This window comes from Patiria miniata, unplaced genomic scaffold, assembly GCF_015706575.1.
Source record: "Patiria miniata isolate m_02_andy unplaced genomic scaffold, ASM1570657v1 HiC_scaffold_17, whole genome shotgun sequence".
Classification (NCBI taxonomy): domain Eukaryota; kingdom Metazoa; phylum Echinodermata; class Asteroidea; order Valvatida; family Asterinidae; genus Patiria; species Patiria miniata.
The window spans coordinates 7089803-7111922 of record NW_024037055.1 but is presented as its reverse complement, the minus strand read 5'-3'; the positions used below and the strand labels follow the sequence as shown (position 1 = coordinate 7111922).

Below are 22120 nucleotides of genomic sequence, written 5' to 3'. Positions count from 1 at the left end.
TGTGCATCATCCGTGTTGATGCGTTGTTGAGACCACTATTTATTTGGCGCGCCCTCTATCATAGTGGTCTCGATCTCCACCACCAAACCCGATTTCGGGCCAACAACTCAAGAAATACACGTTACATTAAAATGAATTTTCGTACACTCATTTGTCATGATGTTTGGCATCAAAAGATTTCAATTCATGAAAAAACGTCAATTAATCAAGCTATTATGACCGTAACAATACAGGATTTTATTTACAACAAATACAATCCTAATGGAAGTCAACATGGATTTTTAACGTTTAAAACACTAGATTGTTACGATCATATTATATTTATAGCTCCACAGTTTCTCACGCCATTCAAACTACTTATGCTACACATCGTGAAAACTAACTGCACGAAATTTCAATTTAATCCATTTTGTATTTCTTGAGTAGTTCATCGGAAACGAGGATGTTCTTTTTCTTCACTTGTGCAGCATCCGTGTTGATGCGTTGTTAAGACCACTATTTATGTGGCGCGCCCTCTATCATAGTGGTCTCGATCTCCACCACCAAACCCGATTTCGGGCCAACAACTCAAGAAATACACGTTACATTAAAATGAATTTTCGTACACTCATTTGTCATGATGTTTGGCATCAAAAGATTTCAATTCATGAAAAAACGTCAATTAATCAAGCTATTATGACCGTAACAATACAGGATTTTATTTGCAACAAACACAATCCTAATGGAAGTCAACATGGATTTTTAACGTTTAAAACACTAGATTGTTACGATCATATTGTATTTATAGCTCCACGGTTTCTCACGTCATTCAAACTACTTATGCTACACATCGTGATTACTAATTGCACGAAATTTCAATTTAATCCATTTTGTATTTCTTGAGTAGTTCATCGGAAACGAGGTTGTTCTTTTTGTTCACTTGTGCAGCATCCGTATTGATGCGTTGTTGAGACCACTATTTATGTGGTGCGCCCTCTGTTATAGTGGTCTCGATCTCCACCACCAAACCCGATTTCGGGCCAACAACTCAAGAAATACATGTTACATTAAAATGAATTTTCGTACACTCATTTGTCATGATGATTGACATCAAAAGATTTCATTTCATAATAAAAACGTCAAATTATCAAGCTATTATGACCGTAACAATACAGGATTTTAATTGCAACAAATACAATCCTAATGGAAGTCAACATGGATTTTTAACGTTTAAAACACTAGATTGTTACGATCATATTGTATTTGTAGCTCCAAGGTTTCTCACGCCATTCAAACTACTCATGTTACACATAGTGAAAACTACTTGCACGAAATTTCAATTTAATCCATTTTGTATTTCTCGAGTAGTTCATCGGAAACGAGGTTGTTCTTTTTCTTCAAATGTGCAGCATCCGTGTTGATGCGTTGTTGAGACCACTATTTATTTGGCGCGCCCTCTATCATAGTGGTCTCGATCTCCACCACCAAACCCGATTTCGGGCCAACAACTCAAGAAATACACGTTACATTAAAATGAATTTTCGTACACTCATTTGTCATGATGTTTGGCATCAAAAGATTTCAATTCATAATAAAAACGTCAATTAATCAAGCTATTATGACCGTAACAATACAGGATTTTATTTGCAACAAATACAATCCTAATGGAAGTCAACATGGATTTTTAACGTTTAAAACACTAGATTGTTACGATCATATTATATTTATAGCTCCACAGTTTCTCACGCCATTCAAACTACTTATGCTACACATCGTGAAAACTAACTGCACGAAATTTCAATTTAATCCATTTTGTATTTCTTGAGTAGTTCATCGGAAACGAGGTTGTTCTTTTTCTTCAAATGTGCAGCATCCGTGTTGATGCGTTGTTGAGACCACTATTTATTTGGCGCGCCCTCTATCATAGTGGTCTCGATCTCCACCACCAAACCCGATTTCGGGCCAACAACTCAAGAAATACATGTTACATTAAAATGAATTTTCGTACACTCATTTGTCATGATGATTGACATCAAAAGATTTCATTTCATAATAAAAACGTCAAATTATCAAGCTATTATGACCGTAACAATACAGGATTTTAATTGCAACAAATACAATCCTAATGGAAGTCAACATGGATTTTTAACGTTTAAAACACTAGATTGTTACGATCATATTGTATTTGTAGCTCCAAGGTTTCTCACGCCATTCAAACTACTCATGTTACACATAGTGAAAACTAATTGCACGAAATTTCAATTTAATCCATTTTGTATTTCTCGAGTAGTTCATCGGAAACGAGGTTGTTCTTTTTCTTCAAATGTGCATCATCCGTGTTGATGCGTTGTTGAGACCACTATTTATTTGGCGCGCCCTCTATCATAGTGGTCTCGATCTCCACCACCAAACCCGATTTCGGGCCAACAACTCAAGAAATACACGTTACATTAAAATGAATTTTCGTACACTCATTTGTCATGATGTTTGGCATCAAAAGATTTCAATTCATGAAAAAACGTCAATTAATCAAGCTATTATGACCGTAACAATACAGGATTTTATTTGCAACAAATACAATCCTAATGGAAGTCAACATGGATTTTTAACGTTTAAAACACTAGATTGTTACGATCATATTATATTTATAGCTCCACAGTTTCTCACGCCATTCAAACTACTTATGCTACACATCGTGAAAACTAACTGCACGAAATTTCAATTTAATCCATTTTGTATTTCTTGAGTAGTTCATCGGAAACGAGGTTGTTCTTTTTCTTCAAATGTGCAGCATCCGTGTTGATGCGTTGTTGAGACCACTATTTATTTGGCGCGCCCTCTATCATAGTGGTCTCGATCTCCACCACCAAACCCGATTTCGGGCCAACAACTCAAGAAATACATGTTACATTAAAATGAATTTTCGTACACTCATTTGTCATGATGATTGACATCAAAAGATTTCATTTCATAATAAAAACGTCAAATTATCAAGCTATTATGACCGTAACAATACAGGATTTTAATTGCAACAAATACAATCCTAATGGAAGTCAACATGGATTTTTAACGTTTAAAACACTAGATTGTTACGATCATATTGTATTTGTAGCTCCAAGGTTTCTCACGCCATTCAAACTACTCATGTTACACATAGTGAAAACTAATTGCACGAAATTTCAATTTAATCCATTTTGTATTTCTCGAGTAGTTCATCGGAAACGAGGTTGTTCTTTTTCTTCAAATGTGCATCATCCGTGTTGATGCGTTGTTGAGACCACTATTTATTTGGCGCGCCCTCTATCATAGTGGTCTCGATCTCCACCACCAAACCCGATTTCGGGCCAACAACTCAAGAAATACACGTTACATTAAAATGAATTTTCGTACACTCATTTGTCATGATGTTTGGCATCAAAAGATTTCAATTCATGAAAAAACGTCAATTAATCAAGCTATTATGACCGTAACAATACAGGATTTTATTTGCAACAAATACAATCCTAATGGAAGTCAACATGGATTTTTAACGTTTAAAACACTAGATTGTTACGATCATATTATATTTATAGCTCCACAGTTTCTCACGCCATTCAAACTACTTATGCTACACATCGTGAAAACTAACTGCACGAAATTTCAATTTAATCCATTTTGTATTTCTTGAGTAGTTCATCGGAAACGAGGATGTTCTTTTTCTTCACTTGTGCAGCATCCGTGTTGATGCGTTGTTAAGACCACTATTTATGTGGCGCGCCCTCTATCATAGTGGTCTCGATCTCCACCACCAAACCCGATTTCGGGCCAACAACTCAAGAAATACACGTTACATTAAAATGAATTTTCGTACACTCATTTGTCATGATGTTTGACATCAAAAGATTTCATTTCATAAGAAAAACGTCAAATTATCAAGCTATTATGACCGTAACAATAAAGGATTTTAATTGCAACAAATACAATCCTAATGTAAGTCAACATGGATTTTTAACGTTTAAAACACTAGATTGTTACGATCATATTGTATTTATAGCTCCACGGTTTCTCACTCCATTCAAACTAATTATGCTACACATCGTGAAAACTAATTGCACGAAACTTCAATTTAATCCATTTTGTATTTTCTGAGTAGTTCATCGGAAACGAGTTTGTTCTTTTTGTTCAGCATCCGTGTTGATGCGTTGTTGAGACCACTATTTATGTGACGCGCCCTCTATTGAACAAAACTTAAAATATTCTACGGCGTGCGGATGTATGTCTTGGCGGTGTGGCAGGTAATTCTGTCCCCCCCCCCCCCCCCCCCCGGTAAATGTGTCCCCCCGGATAAATTTTCCGGTTTGTGACCCGGTAAATCTGTCCGGGGGGACACATTTACCAAGGTAGATCTGTCCCCCTCTCTGGTAAATTATGTCCCCCTGCCCAACGTTGAAAGTGTCCCCCTGGTAAATGTGTCCCCGTACCGTATCAGAGTTGCTGACTCGAGTCATGTGACTTGGACTCGAGTCGGACTCGAGTCGCTATTTTTGTGACTTGTGACTTGACTTGTAAATACCAGCTTTGACTTGTGACTTGACTTGGACTTGCAAACAATGACTTGTGACTTGACTTGGACTTGCAAAAAATGACTTGCTGCCACCCAAGTATCAGCCATGCGATGATACGAGTCGTGTTCGTGAGCGCGCATCGCCGCAAGTACATGCTGCAAGATACGTGGCAGCGTTTATCGCATATGTGTACATAATGTGTATCCCGCTACACAAAGGAAATTCATCCAATAGGAAATTTCGTTACGCGCTACGATGGGAAGGCAGACCAATCCAAGTAGGCGTTATATCAATGAGGCGTCCACCGTAGAATAGGGCTATGGTAGCAGACCAGTAAATAAACTTCCATAGACCCCAATGGTAAATGCTCCCACTTCAAAAATTCGGGAAAAATACTCACAACTCTCCAAGGTGTTCGAGACGCACATAAAATTTAAGCTTATTTCATCATCTTTCATTTTCTTTTCAATTTTCGGGGGGTCAACTGATGACTTTTAGGGGAAATTTCCATCTGAAGATGATCACCCCTGAAAATAGTACTGAAGCCCATCGCCATTTTGAAAAACGATGCCTACACTCCATTGCAAAATAGAGCGCTTTTAGGGTCCAAATTACATCAAAATTACACAGAACTGCAAGCTCCTAGTCCTGTGCACGGCTTCCACCCATATTTTTTACAAACCCTCAAGTTCATGGCCCAAAGCATGCCCAAATACCGAAGATTTTGAGGGCATGCAAATCGTGATTTGGCCGGCGCAGGCAATTTCGGACCGATTTACTGGTCTGCACCCCTATACACCGTACTCCGAATCGATCGAAACATTGTGTTCACATTTCACATCTAACAAAGAGACCAGAAAGTTAATTTTTTTTTATCTTCATGAAGGGCAGACTAAAGAGTAAAAAATGTATACCTTGTAGAGTGAATTCATGAAAACAATATAGAGAACTGGCCCTCTGCGTTGCAAAACTAGGGGGACAAAAAAACCTGGAGGGGACAGAATTACCTGAAGGGGGACAGAATTAACGGGCCGAGGAGGACACTTTTACCTAGGTAATTCTGTCCCCCCGGACACTTTTAACGGGGGACAGAATTACCGTCCACACCGGCGCCCTGCACAACCGCTGGTCAACACCGTAAACACTATTAAACAAAAATACAACACTCTAAGTTTGTTGAGACGATAACTCAAGAACAACAAATTGCATTGGTTTGAAATTACGAACGGTTATTAACCATAACATTTGACATAACCCGTTTGAAAATTGGCGTGAACCGTGGAAGAATACATTTGATATGATTAAAGGAAAGAAGTGCTTAGAATTACGAAAAATTCATTTCTACAAGAGGGCGCCCTGCACAACCGCTGGTCAACACCGTAAACACTAAACAAAAATACAACACTCTAAGTTTGTTGAGACGATAACTCAAGAACAACATATCACATTGGATTGAAATTACGAACGATTATTTACCATTACATTTGTCACAACCCGTTTGAAAATTGACGTGAACCGTGGAAGAATACATTTAATATGATTGAAAGAAAATAGGCCTAAGCTCTTTAATTTAATTACGAAAACTTCACTCCGAATTTTAGTCTCTTTTGACACTCTTTGTTGAGACGATAACTCAAGAACAACATTGCATTGGTTTCAAATTGCGAACGATTATTAACCATAACTTTGACACAACCCGTCTGAAAATTGGCGTGAACCGTGGAAGAATACATTTGATATGATTAAAGGAAAGAAGTGCTTAGAATTACGAAAAATTCATTTCTACAAGAGGGCGCGATTTTACCAGGACGATAGCGCTGCCACCAGGCGGAGGCCCTAAACCCCGGAGTTCCGCCTCACCGGTTTAGTATTTCTTAATCTGCGTCTAAGGTTCGTAGTCAAAATATATGTGACCCAGTGAAGAAGTTAAGTGAAGTGACTGACTCAAGAAAGATACACCTCAGGCAAATCTTCAGCACAACTCGAAAACTAGCAATTTAATTCAAAACTGAACAACAGTCAAAAGAACAATGCCAAGGATGAGCTTAAACTTAAATTAATTCAAAGCTGAGAAATACAATAAATGACAGTGCACTTTGCACTGGTGAGGAACGAGTCTAGGGGCCTAATCTCTGGAATTTATTTACAAAGGGGGAGGATACCTTAAAGGATAGTGCATGCTCTCTGCACTGGGAGGCAAAACGATAAGTCTCTAAGTTATTCCCTAACCTCTACTTAATAACGGGCAAATCCTATGCCCCTAAAAAAATAATATGACTAGGCAATTATACGTCTGTCAGTTTAAAAACAAATATCACTACGTTAGGCAATTACGTCTGCCAGTAGTTTCTCACATTTAAACATGACTAGGCAATTCCGTCTGCCAGTCCAAATGTCTCGCTAAGTCAAGGCCTCTGATGGGTCTGCCAGTAGTTTCTTGAATCTGCTTAGCTCCTGAGATAACTTAGATGACCTTAGATTATTTTATCCAGGTCCTCCATTCCAATAATAAGTGACTTACAAAGTGTCCTCCAAATTCGGCTCCTCACTGGCTCCTCAGTTCCTTAATTCCAACCCTCCCTAATTTACATTAAGATTTAATTAAACTATTTTCCCCTAGCGAATATGCGAATAACAACCGGGCTCCGTACGTGCTATGAGCTCCTTAACTGGCTCCTCCGCTGGCTCCTCAGCTCCTCAATTACTCCTCAACATCTCAATTCCAAACCTCCCTAACTTTATAATAACTATTTTTCCCCAGTGAATATGCACGTTAATGTAAACATTAAACCGGCTCTGTACGTGCCTATTATATTACCTCTCTCACCAGCTCCTCTGCTTCTCTGCTCCTCAGCTCCTCAACTCAGAGATCAGCAGTACAAACTACAACTTGACAAACTCAGAACTAAATCACCCTAACCGTACCCCGAATTCACAAAAATCTGCCCTTTTACTCTTTGGATCGCGCGCCTTACACACAGACAGCGCGTACGCGTAGTAAAGAAGCAACGCCATAGAGCAACGCCCACAAGTTGTAAACCAGCGAAAATTACTAAACACAACAAAGTTTTCATTCAACTGAAAAATCAATAATTTATACTGTACATTCATCACTTAAGATATACAAATAATCCTTAAATCCTAAGCTTCCATCTACACTGAAAACAGAACAACAGATTTCCCCAGATTTCACACAATAAGGCAAAAACAAAGTTGGTGACTGAACGTAAACATGACCTAATTTCATTGATAAAAATCCAGTGATGTCATACTCACAAATATTCATGAAGCATTTCAGACCTTCGCAGACGAAAGCGTAGCCTTGACCAAGGCTATCAGCTTGTTCCCAAATGAGCTTGTTCCCGCTACCGCACACCGCGCGCGCAGCGACACAATGTTGTACTATACCGTTAGCCCCAACGACCCTTGCGTGCGCTTTGTGTGCATGTACATGTTGTACATACGCCCCACACACACTTCCGCAAACAGCCGTACAGTAAGTCGAGGCGGAAGATAGCCTTGACGCAACCGTGTATGCCGAATATGATAATTAGTACGCGCTATGGTAAATAGTCTTCTCTTATTGGATAACGGCTGACAAAAAAATGAATATTTATTGCATTACATAATACGACCAAAGGTTTATAAACCAGACGGCCTGTGGTAACAATAATTATTGTAAACACCCCCTTAAAATCTTAAATAATAGTAGAATAATATTTATAAAGTTACACATAGTTTGGGTCGAAAATGAAATGAAAAAGGATGAAAAATTAGACCTTCCAAAAACGGCAAACGGTACAAAACCGCACGCCGGCAAAAACGATGTCACCATGCACAGAGGCCACGTTGGTGCCGTCCACTGTAGGCACCGGCCCGGCTGGCGCCATGCAGGACACGCTGCGCTTTCACGTTCAGCGGCAAAAAAAGTGCTCACACTATTGAGTATATCTACCGCTGACTTTTTTTTGGGGGGGGGGGGGTATTTCTTCTAAGCTGTCAAGGGGATATGGGAAAAAATATCTCTCCTTCAGCAAACTTATTCTGTAAGACTGATTTTAACTTGTATGAACAACTTATAAGTTATATGTCGTATGTACGACTAATATATCGACAGGGTACGACATATTTCGACAGGGTACGACTAATATCATCGACAGGGTACGACATATATGTCGACAGAGTATGACATATCAAACATGTGACATAATGTCGACAGGTGCCGGTGCAACATATATGTCGTGCATTAGTCGAGTCGACAGGGTACGATATACTTTTGTCGCATACGACAAAGTCGTATATAAGTACGACTTAATATCTCGTGTGTACAAAATATGAATTGTAACTCGTATGTTTGACCTGTTTGTCGATTATGTCGTACATGCAACATATCTTGTGAGAACGACTTGTATCTTGTGCGATTTACATCTACGACTTACATGTCGTACGTATGTCGTAGGTACGACATATACGATTCATACGTACGCGTTAAAATACATGTGTCGTACGTATGAGATGTAATTTGCACATGGTATGTATTCAGGGAGAGTTTTGTTTTCACCATGTACCTGACAGTTTCGTATATTTCCATCCCAAAGTCAATAGCTCGTTTCTTGCAGTTAATTCATACGGGTGCTTATAGATACGAGTTAACCTGCATTCGATTAAATGGGTATGATTTGACCTGGGTCCGAGTTGACCTGTTCCCTACATTCGCTGTCAGAATAGCACGGGCAGGTAGCGGTGTGATAATGTACGCTGTTGCACCGACAAAACGTCGGCGGACTGTCTTGAACTGTCCAATTCGCAATACATTGGAAATAGTATCATTTTGAACAAATTGTTCACTCATATAGCGGCATGTTTCATTTGTTTGTAATACAACTGGAGAAATGGTTTAAAATGGGATTGAAATACCTGGACATACCATGGTTTGAGTAAACATACATGTACATGTACGTGGTGTATGCAGTAATTTGTGGGTCATGAATATGTATGTCGCAGGTCAAAGTTTACGGGCTTTGATTGGATATCGTGTAATATATGCGCATCAGAAATTTTCGGCCGATTTCGGTCGAAACTATAAAGAAACACATAAGGAATTCGCCACGGTTGCGTCAAGGCTATCTTGCGCTTCGACTTATTGTACGGCTGTTTGCGGAAGTGTGTGTGGGGCGTACGTACAATACATGCACACAAAGCACACGCAAGGGTCGTTGAGGCTAACGGTATAGTACAACTAGTGATTGTGTCGCGGCGCGGCGCGCGCGGTGTGCGGTAGCGGGAACAAGCTCGTATGAGAACAAGCTGATAGCCTTGGTCAAGGCTAACGAAAGCGTTGCAAAATTTGGTAAATAATTGCCTACTGAAATATTTTCTGCCAAAAACTTAGTCTAAGTGTTGAAATACGTAAAGATAAAGGAAATACAACTTTCTGCTCTTATAAATCTCAGTTTTATAATCTAATATCAGAAATAATCTTTAAAAACTTTAGTCCAATTCTGAACGGATTTTAAAAGCTAGGAGGCGGCCATCTTAACCTAATTCTATTTTTAGCGCACTCACACAAACACATGGCAGTGGCCGGCAGTGAATATGAAAACAGCTGACGGTTGGTGAATACTAGCGATAAAATAAGTCATCAAACAGTTATAAAAGTGGATGGAACCTAATAAAAAGTTACCCAGGCGTAAAGGTGAGTCTAAGAAAATGACCAGGGCGGCATTTTCGTCACACCATGTACATTTAGATAGTAATATGATTTTTTTTGTTGGAAGTGTAGATGGTGATATGATAAAATATGTTGTTGTCACGCCCCAACTATCGCATCGGTCCCAACTATAGTTGGGCCTGTCCCAACTATAGTTGGGCCTGTCCCAACTGTAGTTCCACAGTTGGGCTGGCCCAACTATAGTTGGGCCTGTCCCAACTATAGTTGGGAGTCTTGGGACGGTCCCAACTGTAAGTTCCATTGTTGGGCTGGCCCATCTATAGTTGGGCCACTCCGATCTTTTTATTTTGCGGTGTCCCAACTATAGTTTACATTGATGTACAACCATAAAACGTTCCCTACAGCTCTGATACACGTCTGACTTTACTGGGGACCACTGAAATTAGCTATTGATGGGGCGAATCTATAGTTGGGCCACCGCAATATTTTTATTTGGCAGTCCCAGCTATAGTTTACATTAATGTACGATTATAAAACATTCCCTACAGCTCTGCTTACATGTCCGACTTGGGACCTTTGACATTAGCTATGGGTGGGGCCCATCTATAGTTGGCCGGCCATGGCAATCTTTGAATTTTGCAAAATGTTGCTGGATAATAAAACCCAGCAGCTGGACAACTTGTCCAACTAGGCAGTACCACGTGACCGGCCAGCCTTGCGGCATGCATGCACGACGAATACACGGTGCCAGCGCCGCGGAACATTTAATCCAACAAGATCTATCAAGCATGAAGCATCCGGCGCAACTCCCGTCCTAACTATAGTCTAGTTGGGCCGACCCAACTGCCGCACTATAGTTGGGACAGTCCCAACTATAGTTGGGACCGATGCGATAGTTGGGGCGTGACATTGTTTTTTTGGTAGAATATACTTCGCATTTATAAAACATATTATATTTGCAATTTTAAAACATACCAGTTCTTCAGGACAAATCAAAGAACAACAAACAAATTAAAGAACAACAAGGCTCCTGGCACTGATAGCATCCCTCCAGAGGTACTTAAGAAGGGTGGTAATATCTTGGCTGCAGAGCTCCACGCTGTTCTCCTGACCTGCTGGAAATCCCAGTTAATACCACAGGATCTAAAGGATGCAAACATCATAACCCTCTACAAAAACAAAGGTAACCGACAAGACTGCAATAACTACAGAGGCATCTCACTGCTGTGCTTAGCTGGGAAGGTTTTTGCTCGAGTGCTGTTACCTCGGCTACAGGTCATTGCCAACAGAATCCTTCCCGAAAGCCAGTGTGGCTTCCGCCCATCCCGCTCCACTGTTGACATGGTGTTTTCCTTGAGACAACTCCAGGAGAAGTGTGTTGAACAGCGGCGACCTCTGTACATGGTCTTCATCGACTTGACTAAGGCCTTTGATAACGTGAGTCGTTCAGGCCTGTTTTCCATCCTAAAGCGCTTGGGCTGCCCAGATAGGCTTTTGTCTATTCTGATGTGTTTTCATGACGACATGCACGCCACAGTCCAGTTCAATGGCTCAAGATCTGCTAAGTTTGAAGTTCGTCGGGGCGTCAAGCAGGGGTGTGTACTTGCTCCTACCCTGTTTGGGATCTTTTTCTCAGCCCTGCTACACCGTGCATTTCCCGAACCATCTGGTATCCTACTTCACACACGCAGCTCCGGGAATTTCTTCGACCTGTCCCGTCTCCGTGCCAGGACGAAGATTCGGCATGTTCTCACCCGGGAACTCCTGTATGCTGACGATGCTGCCATTGTTGCCCACTCAGCAGATGAGCTTCAACATCTCTGCAACTCATTTGCCAGTGCTTGCTCGGAGTTTGGCATGATCATCAGCCTTGGCAAGACAATGGTGTTATCGCAAGGCCCAGGTCCCCCTCCCATGATCACCATCAATGGCACACCTCTGAGCGTGGTCAACAAATTTCAGTATCTGGGTTCTACAGTTACCAGCACCAACTCCCTGGATACCGAACTTGACTCCCGAATAGGTAGGGCTGCAACCACCTTTGGCCGACTCCGTGCTCGTGTTTGGGACAACCGGGCCCTTTCCATCAAGCTGAAGATCCGCATCTACGTATCCTGTGTGCTTAGTGTGCTACTCTACTGCAGTGAGTCATGGCCGACCTACCGCCGTCAGGAACGCCGACTGAATGCGTTCCATTTCCGCTGCCTACGTTCAATTCTTGGAATCTCCTGGCAAGACCGAGTCTCAAACCCTGCCATTCTTGAGCTCACAGGAGTCAACGACATGTTCACATTGCTGTCAGCTCGCCGCCTTCGTTGGTCTGGTCATGTCTGCAGACAAGAGGACGGTCGACTGCCGAAGGACATCTTCTTTGGGGAGCTGGCTCATGCTCCTCGCCCCCGTGGTCGTCCAAAACTCCGTTACAAGGATGTTCTAAAGCGTGATCTGCGAACCTTCCGAATCCCAGTCACCTCCTGGCAGACCGTGGTGCAGGACCGCACTCATTGGCGATCCGCTGTACATCTTGGCCGCTCTGCTTCCTCTGCCGCCTATATTGCTGATTGCGAGAATCGTCGTGCAGCTAGACACCGAGCTACATCGTCGTATTCGACGGGATAGGCCACTACTATGCATGTATCACAAAAAGTAACCTTTAAAGATTATCAAAGGCTTACTTGAATTAAAGATAGTAAATTCTGGTACAAAACACCGTGTGAAATTATTCCGTCTGGCTTGCTGTCGTTTAGAAGAACTCAACTTGACGAAATGTAGGTGATTTCCACTCCAGCAATAATTGACGGATGAAAAGGAGGAGTGCTATCAGCGAAATCGTGTTTCGTGATCAAAAGGTTGTGCATGTTCAATTTTTAACTTTTTTTTCTAAAAAGAGTAAAACATCCACTCAAAATCAAGTTCAACAAGTTAGAATTCAACATCCTTGGATTCTGAGTAATGTTATTATTTGGAACGAAGCAAATGCATAATGATTTCTATAATACATAGAAAAAAACAGATACAGAATCGTGTGAAAAAATATAAATAAAAAAGGAACTATTCTTTTGAAACTTTGTACTTCGGAATCTTCGATACACATTTGAAGACATCTTGCCACTGTCAGGTACCGGTACGTGTTGTCAGCCGGCAGTCTTAATATCGCCTTTACAGGTCAGCATATAGGCCCAAAACAGGGGCGGATCCAGGGATTGTAGGGGATATCAAGCTCGTCCATTTTTTTTATGTTCGATTGTTGCGGAAAGCCTACGGACATATGTAATTATTATTACTTGTTATTTTGTGTGGTGTCAAAGCAGAATACCTAAAAACTAGATATGGTTAAATCTATGAAGTACCCGTCATTAGTGATCTGCTTGCTATTGGTTTTGGTATTAGCAAAGTATTAGTTATTGTTTTGGACACGATTTGAAATCGATTTGCCAGCTAACGTCGTCAACTGTAGGACACTACTTGCCTTCAAGGATACAGTGCATCCCATCACTTCATGGACAAATAAGTCAATTTACTAAGGTCATCTCCACATCCACTCCATGCAAGTCATAAGGTCAAAAGTTGGTGCGATATTCTTGAGTGAATTTTACCAACTCAACCAGAAGAACCAGAACCAGAACCAGCACAAGAACCACAACCAGAACCAGAAATCAAAGTGAATTGCTTTTATGGACACACGAAGAGGAGTAAACAAAGAATTTTTTTTGTATGGCTTTGCCGATGAGTGACGGGAATCTTTTCCCTTTTGAAGACTTGGTGCCTTTCCCTCTAGTCAGCCTAGAAATCGTACTGGACATTCCCGGTCAAATAGCCCTTGAGGTACTTCTGGTGAATCTCTTTGCTGGTGAGGATGGCCTTGACAGTTGGGTTGGCCAACATCCGCTGGAAGTAGGCGTCCAGGTCTGGCAGCTTGGGTTTAATGAGGGCCATCAGTGGGTCCGAGACCGCCAGGCGCTCGTTGAAGGGCCAGGTGATGAAGTCCACCATGTTGGGCTGCTGGCCTGTGGCAGGGAATCAAGAGGTCGGGAAACTCAAAGTGAAGCTCACAAAAGAGAAAATTCTCGGCAAGAAATATGTTGCACCTGCCCCCCCTCCAAAAAAAACCCATGCAACTGATGTCAGATGTCATCTTCAGGAAATTGCAGTAGAAATCATGTGTTTTGCCAGCCCCCCCCCCCAACCCCTTGTGAAATGTTTAGTGTGGTTTTTACAGTTTCAGTTCCATCTAGACAAAATCATGTTTCCTGATCAAAAGGTTGTGAATGGTTTTCTACACTTTTCTCTAAAACTGATGATCCACTGAGCTGAAACTTCAACAGGTTAGGTTTTGAGCATTCTTCTTTGGATTTTAAGTGGTGCTATTAAAAATGCAGGAAACGCAAATGAACCTTTATGCCTTTAATTAAAAAAAACCATTGTGCTATTACGGGCAATGAAAATAAATGTTGCATTTTTAGTATTCCACGTTTCTTACCGCCAAAGAACGGAGTTCCTCGTTTCTTGAGCTCGGCATCAAATAAGGTCAGGCCAGCCAGGAGTTTTGTGGCTGCTTCTTCGTTCTGCTCTCCAGACTTGATTACCTGGAAGAATGCTGGAATCACCTGAAGAGTCAACCAATCAGATGACAGTTTTTTAACTTAACCACTTAACCACTTAAAAGGCAAGGTATCTCATACAATATTTGTACGCTACTTCTCACCGTAACTTCTTATTTTGCTACACTTTGAGGCTTTGCCACGGAGCGATATTTGCTACGACGACAGGCCGTGTACAGTGGCCAAGGTTCAAGTCCAAAACATGGTGTGAACAAAACCATGGAGAGCCAATGACGAGTACACACACCCACAGCTGGAGACTCAGGAATGCTTGATGATGGTTTAACCCGTCACCCACCCCTGTGATTATACATTGCCAGATCGTGTTTACACGTCCTCCGGTGTTACCTGGTTAAAGAGGACTGCATTCAGAACTTAGCAGGGGAAGCAACTGGTCCCCCCCCCCCCCATTTGCCATTTGTTTTGGTCAGAAACCCCCTCCCGGCCTCCCCCACCTGCTATTGACAGTATTTTGTACACTCTAAAAACTGTGTTTAGCAATGAAATACAATCTTGCTATCACTTTGTAAACATGTTTAGAAGCTAAACATTACGTGTCCAATTCCTAAATATCAATGTTCAATGGCTAAACACTATATTCCATCCTTACTTTAAACATGTTTAGTATTTAAACATGTTTACAAACTGATAGCAAGAAAGTGTTGAGAAAAGTGTTTAATTGCTAAACACAGTTTTTGCAGTGTACAGAAACAACAGTCACGGACTTCTGCAAAAAACATTCACAAAACAAGAATGCTTCAGGCTTCCTTAAGTTTTTAATTCAACAAAATACCCTCCGCAGTGGGATGGGGGAAAAAAAGTGCTGTCCCTTTTGCTTAATTGTCAAGTTCACAAGTTCTTCATTCAAAGATAGCCGAATGATTCGGTGAGAGCCCCTTCAGCCTGGGTTGACCCTGAAAATCCTAGCCAAACGCTAGCTCCTCTGACAACCACGGTATGTCTGTGTAAGAAAATCCCACTGAGTCTAGCCGACCTCAACTGCAGCGCACAGAAGGATATTTGGATACACGACAGAAAGGTTGGAGATGATTTGAAAGAACAAAAACATAACTACCTTTGATGAATAGGTATCCATGACCATCTTATCCTTGGCCTTCTCAATCGGGTCCTTGGGGTAGAGAGGCGGGTCGGGATACAACTCGTCTACGAGATCACAGATGATGTTGGACTCGATGACGACTCTGCCGTTGTGTTCAAAGACGGGGACCTTCCCATCTGGATGTCGCTCCAAGAGAAACTCTGGCTTATTCTTCAAGTTGCAGTTGATCTCTTCATAACTGGTAAAAAAAATCAACTTCTTTTGATATATTTTCTGGACATGATTGACCATGAGCATGAATCTGTTATAGGGTTTGGTCATCCATGTTTCTGAACCTACAACATAACATTACCACAAACTGGAACTCGGTAATATAAAATGACAAGCCCATCACAAGTTCGATGAAAAATAATTTTCACAACTCCAGCCACAAGGTGAACCGTGAACAGTCACGTTTGTGCAGTGGTTACTTTCCTCGCCTTCCATCGCTACAGCCCGGGTTCGATTCCTGCCCTGACCACATGATGTCACATGTGGATGGGTTTTCAGTCCCTACCTGATTCCGGGGATTTAACTTTCCCCCAGAATATTCTTATGGGGTTTTCCTCCCTAAAACTTCTTCTCATTGTCTTCTCTCTACAGGTTTTCTTCAGGCCTTCGAGCTACAGTGCCTAGGGCACTTTTGAGGAATCCTTGGTTTCATTATCAGAGGGAAATAAATAAATACAAATTAACAAAGGACAAGCTTTGCCACAGTTTGTTTGAATAGCTTGTGATTTGACTTGAGGCTGGACTTGTGATGGACTTGAAGACAAAGCTGATGATAAGATTTGAAGGTTTGCATGGTGAAAAGAGCAATAAGAGTACCAATCTCTTTTGAGATGGTTAGGTAATGAAAACAAGCTTGAAAAGATCTCGGAAGCTGTGGCCCAACTGTAGACCTGCTGTAGCCTATAAGTAATGTTCAATGTACATGATGTAAAAGTCTCTTCCTAAAATGCACAACTACTCACGTGGTCGTGACTGTCAACTGAAAAGGATTCCCATTATTTTGTTGCACGTCAGTTGGTGCATGTAGCGTTTTAATGCATGTGGAACACCCAATTTGTGTGCATTACAGTGCCAGCCCCAAGGCGAAATGAGTGACCTCCAATTTCCCACTACTGCAATAAATTGGTAGCTGGTGGAGACCTGAAGCACGTGTGTTGTCGCGAGGGCCTAAGGGACAAGGTGATTGATGGCCAAAAAAAAGGATGTGCTGACATTTGTTACAAACCAACCAACCAACCAACGATGAAACATGACTACTTCTAGAGCTGTTCAGCCGCAGCTACGAACCAGGGGGAACTCAATATTTCGGACAAAGGAGACTGAGACTCATATTAAACTTGTTGAAAGCTGAGTGTCCGTACAATAAACACCTTATTTTTCATCCCTTGAGGCCACTTTATTCTGTTTATTATTATTTTTTTAGAACTTTTTTTTTTAACGATTTGATCATTGATCTATTGGCAAAATATTTTTAACCTGAAAAATTAATGCAGCCTGACGTTGCAAACTTAACAAGTTCTTCTTCAGAAGCAAAATGACGGAGGTACAAGAAACAAACATGTAGGCGCTCACAAGCATGCAGGGTTGGGAGCAGAAACACAAAAGGGATTAATTAGGTGGGGGACACCAGTGTACATGTAGGTGAAGATAACAAAGGATGGAGTGGAAGGCCTAACAAAGGACGGACAAATATTTTGGGAAATATTTTTTCCAAAAAAGAAAATTGTCTATGCAAATAGATGTCTATGTCTTACTCGATTCCCTTGGCCTTTAGAACCAAGCGAGGGCGCTGTGCAAATGGACAGTACTTCATGCTGTAGAGACGAATGGATCCATCCTTTAAGGCTGGCAGAGGCTGACCTGTACATTATCAAAATAATCGATAAAAATGTTGAAAACAAATCGTATTAATTTCATCGGAATCTACGTTTTGAACGATGTGGTTACGCTGTGTAATTGGTCTCTTTCATGAACGATATGAGGACGTTCTTTGTTATGTTAATCTAGTAACAATTTATACACAAAAGTTTTACTCATGCCTATCCATGCAATACAAAACCATTGCCCTCTGAATCCGCCTTAACGCATAAGGTCAATTGGTGGCCTGTCACAAGCATTTTTTATTTACAATCCTCTACTGGGAACTTTCAGGAATTCAGGAAAAGCATCAGACAGACCAATCACAGGGCACTTTGAGGGGTCACCTTATTGGTCTAAAGCTACGCGGTCCTTTTTCTACGCACTCACATTCAATTTGTGTGTGACAACGCGCGCGCGTTACAAGCGTTACCTGCGCAGATAATGGAGGGTCGAGGATACATCTATATATAAGAGCAAGTTTTACTCTGCCTCCGAGAAATGTTTGCTCCTGAAAGGATCCGAGACCGCGGGCTCCGCGGCTCCAAAATCGCTCCACATCCGTGGAAAAATGCGGAGGGTGTCTTCCGCCGGGTCGGACATTCCGGGTCGTCTTAATTTTCCCGTACGGACCGGCGATCCGTTTCGTCGATTTTTCGTCACAGGAATTTTTGCACAGGAATTTGCCGTCGTGTGCGCTTTCACGTTGACTGCCTGGCCGCCCCTGCTGGCTTTTCTTCGAGTCAAGTCTGTGCGTGGTCAGCGGCTTCAACGTAGGGGTTCCGTTTACGTGTTCTACTTGGCCGTTCTACAAAAGTGTTCATCAAACGGTAGTCTGGGGTGACCTTGGCAAAATATTTTTTCTCCATGGTGCGTGGCCACCAAGTGCCCCTATTCTTTCCTATGCTTTGCTCACCTCCCCTGCGCCGAGTGCAATGAATACTTGGAAGGACTACACTTTAGAATGCCTTGCACGGTCTGACCAATCGAAAGTCTACACCAGAGTTGCTGACTCGAGTCATGTGACTTGGACTCGAGTCGGACTCGAGTCGCTATTTTTGTGACTTGTGACTTGACTTGTAAATACCAGCTTTGACTTGTGACTTGACTTGGACTTGCAAACAATGACTTGTGACTTGACTTGGGATTGCAAAAAAATGACTTGTTACCAACCCAAGTCAGACGCTACTCGAGCGACCCAATACACTTTAATTAAGCTATTTTACTTTTAATTAGCTATTCGGTTTACGCCTTACGTGCAATAAAAAAACGGACTTTGGCTTGCGCGGTTTCTACTTTGCCCAGCTGCAGCTGTAGATCATATCAGTGAGCTGAGCTGTTACGTTGCGTACGCGTGAGTGAAATAAATAGCGCCCTCAATATGTCATAATTGACAAGCAAGCATGCCGGCTTCTAGCGGTGTTGTTTCGCATACCGAGATTACAATTCAACTGCAGCAAGTAAAAGGTCTGCTGTTTGTAAAATATGTGGATCCACCGTCACTGATGGCCCAAACACAACGAGCAATTTCGTGCGGCACCTTAAAACCCACGATGAGCGGTGAGTAGTCGCGCTGTGACTTTTTCTCGGGGGGGGGGGGGCTTAACCGCGAATAGATTTTCGGTCATTCTGGTCTGCGTACAAACTCTTGCTTCATATGGCTATTGATAATTGAATCTAAATAACTTCTAGCCTCTTGTACTTGAAAATCTGCCCTAGACCGAATGTATATTTTCCCTTATTGTAGATCGGGCATGTCTGCATGTAAAGGCTCCATCTATACTACAATTCAAGGAATCTCTGTCTGTCTGTCTGTCTGTCCGTCTGTCTGTCTGTCTGTCCGCCGATTATCTCCAGAACCGGGCACCGTATGGAGTTGAAAATCGGCGGGTGTGTTGCTCGGGACAGCAGAATGTGCAGTGCCGAGTTTGAAGTGGTTTGGACCAGCGGTTGTCGAAAAAGCTGCAAAAAAGCAGTATTTTCTTAAGCCTAGCGTGGCAGTACAGCTTAGAACATAACACCACGCACTGTCGTTCTTTTCAATTGTTTACGTCATGTTAAGCTAAAGCGCGCGTGCTCAATATGACGCCAACAATGCAAAAAAGACTCGGGCACCGTTACGCGCCATAACTTTATTGCACACGCACGGGCATTGTAGGACGGTACTATTGTCCAGTCTGGGTGAATGTATAGCATTGCGTACCATGTTACCGTTTGTACCCCTACGTGTTAGCTGCACGGGCACATTATTTTTGCAGTCGACTGAGCGACCTTACTGCAGGACGATCCCATTGTCCAGTAGGGGAAAGTAATATCTGCGCTATTTTTGCAGCCTTTTTTTGAGAAACACTCGCCCAAACAATTTCAAACTTGGCACAAACTTTGACGTGTGCGTTCAACCTGTGAAAACAACACCAATGAATCGCGTGCGTTGTTTGCACGAGCAGTTCTCAAAAACTGCAAGCATGCAACCAATACCTGCGGCAGGCAATTTGCGCTTCCCAAACAAGCACATATTAGACAGCAAAAAAGCGGTATTTTCGGAGGCAAACGTGGCAGCTTAGAACATAGCACCACGCACTGCCGTTCTTTTTAAATGTTTACGTCATGTTTAAGCTAAAGCGCGCGTGCTTAATATGACGCAACAATGCAAAAAGGACAGGCACGCGCACGTGCATTCTAGGGCGATACCATCAACCTTAACAATCAACCTTAAGGCAATCAACCTTAACCAGTACCAGCGGTCAAGCAAGTTGCCCCTCCCGAATAGGCACATTTTCAACTTGCCCCTCCCGAACAGGCAAATTTTCAACTGGCCCTGCACTAGTGGTAACAATACAAATGTAGGCCTACATGTGAATGGGTGCGTGCGGGTCAAAGGTTTTGGAAGTGGCTTGTTTTAACCATCACATCTCAAGGTGTTTATAAATGCAGTTTGTAGATGCAGCGAGAAAGTTTCATTCCAGAAAATAGACCTCAGTGACTGAATCCAGTAAAATGAATAGTTTCCACTAGTTTCAAAAGTTTTCAATAAGACTGTCACAACAAACTACAGTTTTCAATGACCAAGTCTCTTGCTTAATGTAATGGTTGAACAAACTTTGAAAGGAACCTTTCATGAAAAGAAAGCAGGCCTTTGTCAATTGCATGTAAAATACCGGATAGCTTAACCCATCGGTAGGCGTTTAGTATACATGAAAATTGAACAAATAATTGAACAAAGTGTTAGTATACTACATGTAATCGAGTGAGTGAAGTCTTTTTTTCATGTCATCTCAACATTTATTTCTACAATGTAAAGTAAATTTATTAAAGTATACAAAGGGCTAATATCCGACAGATATGTGATAAACTACAAGTAATTGCAACACATTGAAAAAGGGGAATTAAGGAGGCATGTTCAAAGTAACTCGTAAGTTGACGCCAGGTTCTTTTAGCTTATTACAGCTGGACAAAATAATGTGCAACTTGACGTGTTCTTGTGACTTGACTTGTGTTTAGACCAAATGACTTGTGACTTGACTTGTGACTGGACCTAATGACTTGTGACTTGACTTGGACTTGCAAACAATGACTTGTGACTTGACTTGGACTTGCAAACAATGACTTGCTGCCACCTCTGTTGGATGGCGACATGAGAAAACCGCAACAAATACCACCTTACCGTCACAATTTCTAACATTTTCTTGCCTTCTTACTACATGGGTTTATGAAACAAAACTTAGTCTCGAAGAAAATTAATATAAATCATTATCGAACACACTCCATACTTCTTAGAAACACAAGCGACACAAAAATGGCACATTTGAACACTTTAGCGGAGAATGGCCCTTTAGACTGTCACTCAGTCCCTAACAATTCAGTAAGGTATTTCGTGGTAATTTGATCATTGCGTTTTGTGATGTTTGCAAATGTTGTATTTTCCCTTTAACTCCCCACATATTCATCCCCAACACAAATACGCCCTACCCGATCTATGATCGGGTAAATCAGCTTGTCAATAATAATGTGCATTGCTTGTTTTTGTCATGCACATATAAAGTTTATATTCGGGCACTGGGCAGTGACTCGCTCACCGGCTTCGAGGTGTTTTTCTGACATGATTGCTGCTAGGGTGCTGCTGGGGTGCTACTACGCTGTGCTGCTAGATGCGCTGCCGATGACTGTTTGACGACGACACAAGCCTTCGGTTGACGTGATTAAGGACTCTTATGCTGCGCCGAAAATGCCTTGTCACGAACAAAAATGGCAAACTCATTCAACTTCAGGTACTCGAATGGGATGGGGTCAAGTTTCAGCAAGCTTGACAATTATTTGTCAAGCTCTGCCGCACTCTAGCTATGCTCAATCAAAGGTC

At 41.8% G+C, this 22120-nt stretch overlaps 1 protein-coding gene across 1 annotated transcript; it reads right to left on the bottom strand.

The window, feature by feature from the left end:
* Positions 1 to 13102: 13102 nt before the first annotated feature.
* On the bottom strand, positions 13103 to 22120 carry LOC119723680 (pyrimidodiazepine synthase-like). Its single transcript, XM_038194468.1, has 5 exons — positions 21840 to 22120; positions 17661 to 17766; positions 15871 to 16093; positions 14675 to 14801; positions 13103 to 14201 (listed from the first exon to the last, which is right to left on the bottom strand). The coding sequence occupies exons 1-5, from the start codon at positions 21862 to 21864 to the stop codon at positions 13978 to 13980; spliced, it is 705 nt and encodes a 234-aa protein (XP_038050396.1). The 5' UTR covers positions 21865 to 22120; the 3' UTR covers positions 13103 to 13977.

Bases quoted from the DNA above. Each gene is read 5' to 3' on its own strand.
- LOC119723680 (XM_038194468.1), bottom strand. From the start codon at position 21,864: ATGTCAGAAAAACACCTCGAAGCCG. The intron at 17,767-21,839 runs GTGAGCGAGTCA...GATAATGTACAG, and splicing joins AGAAAAACACCTCGAAGCCG to GTCAGCCTCTGCCAGCCTTA. The intron at 16,094-17,660 runs GTAAGACATAGA...TTTTTTTACCAG, and splicing joins CTAAAGGCCAAGGGAATCGA to TTATGAAGAGATCAACTGCA.